This window comes from Mastomys coucha, unplaced genomic scaffold (genome assembly GCF_008632895.1).
Source record: "Mastomys coucha isolate ucsf_1 unplaced genomic scaffold, UCSF_Mcou_1 pScaffold18, whole genome shotgun sequence".
Lineage (NCBI taxonomy): Eukaryota > Metazoa > Chordata > Mammalia > Rodentia > Muridae > Mastomys > Mastomys coucha.
In genome coordinates this window covers 55,407,182-55,416,329 of record NW_022196900.1, presented here as the reverse complement: position 1 = coordinate 55,416,329, position 9,148 = coordinate 55,407,182, and the positions used below count along the sequence as shown (strand labels likewise).

The window sequence follows — 9,148 nt, the reverse complement described above, 5'->3', positions numbered from 1 at the left end:
ACGCGCGCACACACACACACACACACACACACGCACACACACACACACACACACACAAACGCGCACGCACGGTAGGGTCCTGAGCTGCCCTACCTTGCAGCAGAGGTCCAAGTGCAGAGTCTGGAGCTGCAAAGATAACAAGTCAAACTTTTAGAAAGCTCCTCTTGGCCTTTACAGAGTATCGTTTGAAAGGAGTGCCACCAAAACTGGAACCAAAGGTGGCATTATGTTTCCAGAAAAGTCTCAAGGAAAAGTACTGCAAGAAATGTTTGTGGCTGTGGGATCAGGCGCGAAAGGAAGGAGTGGACAGACTCAACTGGTCAGTGTGAAAGCTGGTGACAAATTCCCAGAGTACGGAGGCACCAAAGTAGTTGTAGAAGACAAGGATTATTTCTTATTTAGAGATTGTGATATTCTTGGAAAGTATGTTGACTGAAATCACTGTTGAAATGCTGTCACATGAAGCTGCCCATTCTGAAGATGTTCTGAACTATTTCATCATGTAAATAATTTCCATGACTCCCTTTTATAATTAAAGAATGATGCCTAAAAAAAGATGGATGGATGGATAGATAGATAGATAGATAGATAGATAGATAGGTAGATAGATAGATAGATGATATATTGATTGATAAAGGAAGGGAGGAAGGAAGGAAGGAAGGAAGGAAGGAAGGAAGTTTTTGCTTACTTGGTGCTTTCTACAGGAGACTTGTACAGAAATACATTGGTCTTTGGCAAGTGGCATTTGCTGCATTCTCTGCCTTCACTAGACTAAAGAATGCTTCAGTTAGAGAATCTGCTTATTTATTGAAATTTGTGTCTTAAAGCATTCTTTGCACTGTAAAGAACACACTGTAGATATACCTTCTACTCCTATTGATTCTTGCTAGCGAATTTGTATAGGATGAATTCCATTCCTGAAGTGAATTTGAGTTAAGTACAGTAGCAGAGAAAAAAATCAAAAATATTTCCACAAACTAAGTTTTCATTCACAGGGATATAAGAACCTATTAATATAATTCCCATTGGCTACACACATGACTACCGTCCCTGGACACAGAGATATGAGCCTGCTCACCTCTAACTGCTGAAATATTTTTCAGTTTGTGAAGAAGTATGGGAATGTTATCAGTCTTGATTTTGGAATCATGTCTTCAGTGATTATAAGCAGCCTGCCTTTAATCAAAGAAGCCTTTTCTCACCTGGATGAAAACTTTATAAATCGCCCTATATTTCCTCTACAAAAACATATCTTTAATGGAAATGGTAAGTTTTTTGTGTGTTATAAGATATGTATTGTAATTCTTACGATACATAAAGGCACATATATACCATATTTATCCAACAAGCCCATTAACCAATCCCTTCATGAAATGTTATCTTTAATGGGAGCCAGGTGTCACATTTCCTAAATGAACACAACCATCATATTACTTATACTGTGTCTTTTTAGAGACTGCAAAACCACCTGTTTTGCAAAACTACCTCTAGATGCTTTGATTTGAAGTAACCACAGCACCCAGTCGCCACCAGGCACAATGTGCTCTCCCTTCCACTTCCCTGATCCAGACTTCTACCCAAGGAAAATGGATTGAAGTCAGGATCCCCCTCTTCTACATCTTGCTTAGAGATGCTTATACTTTATTATTATAGTTATGGGCCTTCTAGGTTCCTAGCCAATGTTATAACTTATAGTATGAATACTTCATATTATCATCAATTAAGTCATAAATCGAAAGTAAAATTTAAAATCTCTTAATCTAACAAACAGCATTTTAGATGCTAATTGCTCTTTGAAATAATCTATTAATTAATTCTACACCAATTCACTCTGTTGTCTGCTATGAGAAGCACAGTGCAAAACATATGTCTTAATGTTAATGTTGGTAGGATGAAATACTGTGACAAAAAATAACTTTAGAGGAAAGTGCTTATTTCGATTACAATTCTGTACCATTGTTCAACATCAATGAAAGTTAGGATGGGAACTCAAATAGGACAAGAACTGGGAGGCAGAAGTTAATACAGAGGCTATGGGTAAGTACTGCTTACTGGCTTGTTCCTCATAACTTATTCAGCCTGATTTGTTATAAAACCAGGGACCACTACCCCAGGGTTGGCATTATCCACATTGCTGGATCCTACTACACCAAACATAAGTTACTACAATGCCCTATAGCTTGCCTACAGCCCTGTCTTATGGAGGCATTTTCTCAACTGTGGCTCCCTCCTCTCCAGTGAATTTAGCTTGTGTCAAGTTGACATAAAATGAGGTAGCATAGTATAAGTGGTTAACAGTGAGTAAAATAGATTTTAAAATGTTCTTCTGTATTATCTCTATTGAATGAGAAAGAAAATCGAGTAAATACATTAATAAAATTGTGTCATTTTATAAGTAAACCAGTATGAAAGAAGAGGGCTAATAGATCAAATGGACTTAGTAGATATCTAGAAATTATTCTATCCAAGTGAAACAAATTCTTTGTCCTTATTTGAATTAATGTAGAATTTATTAAGATTATTTCTGAACTGCATCCCCTAATTCCATCCCCAATCCACTGCTACTGAGCTTTTAAGCTTAAAAATCAAAACATCTATGCCAGGTTACAGATACTTTATCCCACAAATCAGGATTTAGGGACAAAGGACTTACTTAGAAGCACATCTTTCTGGTACACTTATTCTGTTGCCATTGCTTGGATTGTTCAACTGTGGCATGTACTAGCCTAGCATTTACATCTCTACTTGCCAACCAGGAAGACTCAGGAAGGGCTTGGAAACTTAAACTTCATTTGACTTCTATTCAAAATAGAAGCTTTATTCAAAATGGCTTTAGCTTGGTTCCTTTTTACAACGTATCTACCAAACAAAAACATGGATGCATTAAACACAATGTGTAGATGTGTAGATGTGTAGATGTGTTGGTTCTGGGGAAACTTAAAATTGGCTACCTTGATAGCTACCTAGTAACCGTGTTACCAGGAAAATTTTACTTTATCCTTGGATCTCATTTTTCCATCCATGGGAATGGGTCTAGCACGTGGTGGCTTTAATTTTTCTAAGAGTGCTAAATTAAAGATATATTAGAAGTATTTACTAAATGGTGTGATGTTGCAAGCCACCAGGAGATGCTGGCCACTCTGTTCCTTGCTTTATGATATTCTTTCTAGACAGCTGTCATGCCCCTTATTGGCCTTTCTTCTTTACATTGCACATGTATCCATACAGCTCGAGATAATTTTAGAACAGAATCACAATGCCATAATGCTGAATCTCTTCCTTCTAGGATTAATCTTCTCCAGTGGCAAGATATGGAAAGAGCAAAGGAGGTTTGCCCTGATGACACTGAGGAACTTTGGATTGGGAAAGAAGAGCTTAGAGCAGCGCATACAGGAGGAGGCCCACCACCTTGTGGAGGCCATAGGAGAGGAGGGAGGTAGGCATTTCATGGGGCAGCTCGAGGGGACTGGGGTCCTTTCATTCATTGGACAGATTCCTATTAAATGTCTAAGTGCTTCTCCTGGGCCCTGCACTGTGCTTGGCACTGAGGACTGAACAGTGAGTATCTAGACATGCCTCTCCCCCAGGAGTTCTGCATCTAAATGGGTCCTTAAACAAAAGGCTCAACTTAAAGCTTGGCTGTCAGTCTGACTTTCCAGGCATTAGCAGAATCCTTGATGCTTGTCAGACCCCATATAGTATGCTCTGGTCATACCTCCTTACATAGTTCTCTATGGATGTTTTTCTGTCATATGGAATTAACAAACCAGTGTCTTTGAAAGATGCATCTTTCTTTATTCACATCCAGGACAGCCTTTTGATCCTCACTTCAAGATCAACAATGCAGTTTCCAATATCATTTGCTCCATCACCTTTGGGGAACGGTTTGAGTACCATGACAGTCGGTTTCAGGAGCTGCTGAAGCTACTGGATAAGGCCATGTACTTGGGTAACTCCGTGATGACCCATGTAAGCATTCTGGCTTCTTTTATTTTAAGAGAAAATTGAACCTGTGCTGATTCAAGTACAGATAGGTTCTTTCTTTTTGTTTCCAGGGCCTTTTGAAACTAAAATATAATGTCTTCAAGTTGAGTTTGATACAAATTTATCTCATCTCAAATTTATCTGTTGATTTAGATGTTTTAGATAAGAAAACTTACTGTCTAAAATGTTTATGATATTTTAATGAAGTACCAACATTTACATGCTATCCATTTATGTCATAATTCCTCTCTTTTTTTAAGAAATGAAAATATTATTCTTGACTTGCCTTTACCTCTCCCAGGCTACCCCTTCATAGTTTACATACATACTCCAAGTATTGTTCCTAGCTGTCTTCCTGTTTATATGCTCCTTTTTTTAGCCCTTTGTCATTGTTCGTTAATCTTTCCTCAATGATTAGATGTTTGGTTATTTCTCAGTTAAGGTTACTCACTGCTGTGAGTACTTTAAATGTTCGTGTGGCCAAATCCACTAATTTTTCTTGTATTTTTATTTAGAGATAAAACATACGTTATCATTAAAAACGTATTCCACTATATATATGCCCATTCCTTAAAACTATCAATATTATAATACCATAGCAGGTAGCCCTTTGGGGTTCAATCTTTATTCCCATGTCAGTAGGATCTATGTCCTATGTTTATCCATATATAAATGTTCCTCTTAGAATTGCTTTAACTTTCTCTCAAATGGTCTCGTGGGCTAAGCTTTCATCATTATTTGATTCTAGAAGCTTAGCATCTCTCTCTCTCTCTCTCTCTCTCTCTCTCTCTCTCTCTTTTAATGAGCCATTGTCTAGTCAAGATTCTATTTGTCAGTCTATGTATTTGTTTAGCTCCTGAAGTGTTTCTTGCTATTGGATTTTAGTTTTATTACACTATGGTCTGTTTGGATATAGGAGATTATTTCATTCTTTTCAATTTGGCCAGGCTTGGGTCTTTATTTTACAGAAAGTCTCATTTGCTACTAAGAACAAAGAATTTTCTGTTTTATTTGGATGGAATATTCTACAAATAGCTATTAAGTTCATTTGATCTAGATACAGTTTAGCTCTGAGTTCCTTCTTAGTACAGTTTCTCTGCTGTTTTTATACAGGATGACCTATGCAGGCTTGGGCATATAGTCCTGACAATCACCTATAATTATTCTATGAGGATCTGTCTGAACTTCATGTTCATTCTTGTTTTTGTTTTTGTTTTTGTTTTTTTATGAAAGCTAGAGTCCCAAATTTTGGTGCATATATATCTATAATTTTTCTAATAGAGTTGTTTCTTTCATGAATATGCAGTAGTCTTCCTTATCTCCTCTATCTAGTTTTGATTTAATATCAGAATAGGTATTCCAGCTTGTTTTTAGTTGCTATTTGTTTCATGGATGTTTTCCTTCTTTGACTTTCAGTCTATGGGTATCTTTTCAGTAATGTGTGTTTCTTGGAGGTAATCCTATGTTGAATCTAGTTTTCCATCTAGTCAATCAGTCTATATCTATTTATTGATGAGCTTAGATCATTAACATTTAAGGTTATTATGGAGAGGAGTCCCTAGTCATAGTCATTTTGTCACTTGTTTAATTTTTATCCTGGTTGTTTAGATTATTTAGTTTTTACTTACCCTTGATTAATTTAAAGGATGTGCTTGTCTACTGTGTTAATCATGACGGATTCCATCCTAACTCTTCTGTATTCAGCTGTTCTCATAAAATGTATTCTTTCCTGTGCTCTCATGAGTGAGACCCGTCTTTCTTCCTCTGTGTATAACACTCTTTTAACTATCTTCTTCAATGGTGTCTTAGTGGTGATCACTTGACTTAGTCTGTATATTTTTGACATGCTCATTATTCCTCATGAGTTATAAAACAGACCTTTGCTGAATGTGTAACACATGACTTGTAGTTATTTACTTTCTCAGTTTGAAATATATCATTTCCAGCTTTCCAGGCTTTGAAGGCAATTGATCAGGAGTTTGATGTTAGTCTCCTGTTTCAGTCTTTGTATGTCCATTGGAATATTTCTATTAGAACATAGATTTTAAATTTAATTATGTCTTTGTGTACCAGCCCATGCGTTTACATGGTAGTAAGCATGAAGTCAAAAGACACTTTTGAGAATCAATTCTATTCTTTAGTTGTGGGATCCAGTGCTTAAACTTGAGTTTTCAGGCTTGTATAGCAAACACCTTTACCTGCAGATCTATCTCCTGGAATGGACCCTTTAAAACTTTAAATATTGCTACTTTCCTTTAAACTTTTTATTGACCATGGAGATCTTCTTATCTGGTCATGTTTATTTGGGAATCTAAATGCCTCTTATAGTTGAATGTCTTTTTGTTTCTTTGACTTGGGGAAACTTTTTGCTATAATTTCATTGAATATTCTATCCATCCCTTTCCTTTTCAGCTCAGCTTATGAAATACAATCATGAATATTTCTGGGGGTGGTCTCTTGATCATATCACAGCTCTTACCTTAGTCATTATTTACAGTTTTCATTACACTGTTGGAATGTAGTGTTCTTGCTTCTAGATCTTCTTTTGTGTGGAGACTATTGCTAGGGTTTTCTATTGTGGCTTTGGAGTTTTCTTTCTTTTCTTTCTTCCTTTTGTATAGTTTTGTTTACTTTTGATTCAAGGTTTTTTTTTTTTTTTTGGTTTTTCGAGACAGGGCTTCTCTGAGTAGCCCTGGCTGTCCTGGAACTCACTTTGTAGACCAGGCTGGCCTCGAACTCAGAAATCCACCTGCCTCTGCCTCCCAAGTGCTGGGATTAAAGGCGTGCGCCACCACCGCCCGGCTTGATTCAAGGTTTTTTTTAAAACCTATCTTTTTATTGGTTATTTATTTACATTTAGAATGTTATCCCCCTTCCCGGTTTCCCCTCTGCAAACCCCCTATCCCTTCCTCCCTACCCCCTGCTTCTATGAGGATATTCCCCCACTCCCACCTCATTGCCCTAGCACTCCCCTATGCTACAGCATTGAGCAAATGCCCCCCTTTGCATTGATGCCAGATAAGGTAATCATCTGCTACATATGCAACTGGAGCCATGGGTCCCTCCATGTTGTGTATTCTTTGGTTGGTGGTTTAGCCCCTGGGAGCTTTTTTTTGGGAGGGGAGGATGTTTCTCGTTGGTTGATATCGTTGTTCTTCCTATGGGGTTGCAAACTCCTTCATCTCCTCAATCCTTCCCCAAGTTCTTCCATTGGGGACCAGTGCTCAGTCTGCTGGTTCGCTGTGAACATGCATATCTGTATTGCTAAGGCTTTGGCAGAGTCTCTCAGGGGACAGCTATTTCAGGCTCCTGTCAGCAAGCACTTCTTGGCATACATAGTGTCTGGGTTTAGTGTCTGCAAATGGGATGGATCCCTAGGTGGGGCAGTCTCTGGATGGCCTTTCCTTCAGTCTCTGCTCCACTCTTTGTCCCTGCATTTCCTTTAGACAGGAGAAATTCTGGGTTAATATTTTTCAAATGGGTGGCTGACCCCATCCCTCAAACAGGGGCCATGCCTAACCAATGGATATGGTCTCTTGAGGTTCTTTCTCCCCTTTGTTAGGTATTTCCCCTAATGTCATCCCTGTTGCGTCCTGGGAACCTCCTGGATCCCTGTAGCTACCTCAGGTTCCCCTCTCCTGTCTCCTTCCACATCTGATCCTGCCCCTCTTTTTCCCTCCCCTTCCTCTCTCCCTCCCAGTACCCTCCCTCCCTCTACCTCCCATGACTATTTTGTTCTCCTTTAAGTGGATCTTTTTTTTTTTTAATAAAATCTCAGTCTCCTTGCTGTATTTTCAGCGATTCTGTCCATTTTTCATCTTGATTGCTACATCTGTCTTTCTTTTGCCTGTTGCTTCCGTGCTGCTGACTGTCGCCCCTGGAGCCCACGCTGGACTCCGTTGCCTGTTTCTGCCCCTTTCCTGTCTCTGATCATTTTGATCAGAAAACTCTTGGACACTTCACCTAAGAGTTAAAGTGTTTCCGGATGTTTGAACTGAGTTATGATTTTAGAGGTGCCATCTTGCCTTTTTTCCCTTTTCCGTCTTTCTTTCTTTCTTTCTTTCTTTCTTTTTCTTTTTTCTTTTCTTTTCTTTTTGTTTTTGTTTTTGTTTTCATTTGTGCATCTGATGGTTGAGATATCTCTTCTGGATTCTTTGAAATTGTCTCTTTATTCAACAGCATCTTCTTGAAGGCTAGTGTCACTTTGTGAGTATCACCCTAGCAGTGATATTAAACTCTACAGATATAAAAATACACGTAAAAATCAATGATATTTCACTAACATGTCACTGTTGAACTGATAATATACTTTACAATTATCTCTAAAGATAAATTTATTTAAGTTAACAGTAAGTAAAATAAATGAAGAAGACCAGGAAAGGAAGAAAAGAAGAGAAGAGAAGCAAGGTTCACTAATAAGGAAGTGAGGAAGAAGAGAAAAGTACAAGAGATTTTTTAAAGTGCATGGAGGGGTACAATGAAAGTGTTTCACAATAGTGATAAGTTCCCCCAAAATTAGATAAATGTAAAAAAAAATACAAGAAAATTATTAATTATAAAGTCAACAAAGTCTGAATACTACTAAATGCAAGGGGAAGGCATAGGATATAAAAAACAATTTGTGGAAGAGAAATGTTATTGCCTATAAATTAAAAAAAACAATAAATAACATTAGATGAGTCCATGAAGGGAGAAAAACTAAAACTATAATTCAAAAATATGTAGATGCAAATTTTAAAAGGAGAGACAAAAACAAAGAGAAATGATAAAGGCAAAGCAACTGACTCCCTTGTCCTCTGGGTCATCAAACACTGTAGAGTGCTACTTATGCACATGGCAGAGGAGGTGAGCTGAGCCTGGGACTCCCGTCCTGCCTTTGGTTTACACTGTTGCTGAGTCTGTGCTGCAGTGAGCCTCTTAAATCTTCAGATTAGTCTTTACTGCATCTCTTTTCCTTCCCTGGGCAACAGGGGCCTCTGCTGGCCAAACTTAGATATGCATTTTGTGATCAGGGAAAGACTTCCTAGATGCTGTCACCTGGTGCCACTCTCAGGTGGGGGAATATCTCAAGTGTGTTGAGAGTGTGGGAAGAAACCCGCCTTCACACATTCAAGACCCTCTGAGTACTGAGTATTGTAAGAATGCCCCTCTTGGTCATTGCCTA

General features: G+C 38.2%; 1 protein-coding gene across 2 annotated transcripts in view; it reads left to right on the top strand.

Moving 5' to 3' along the window:
* Window positions 1–9,148, top strand: part of LOC116096253 (cytochrome P450 2J3-like) — a 22,529-nt gene that overhangs the window by 3,788 nt on the left and 9,593 nt on the right. For both annotated transcript variants that reach the window (XM_031377880.1, XM_031377881.1), the window contains exons 2-4: window positions 1,104–1,266; window positions 3,287–3,436; window positions 3,809–3,969. In XM_031377880.1, coding sequence (XP_031233740.1) covers window positions 1,104–1,266; window positions 3,287–3,436; window positions 3,809–3,969 — 474 coding nt within the window. The remainder of the gene's footprint in view (window positions 1–1,103; window positions 1,267–3,286; window positions 3,437–3,808; window positions 3,970–9,148) is intronic.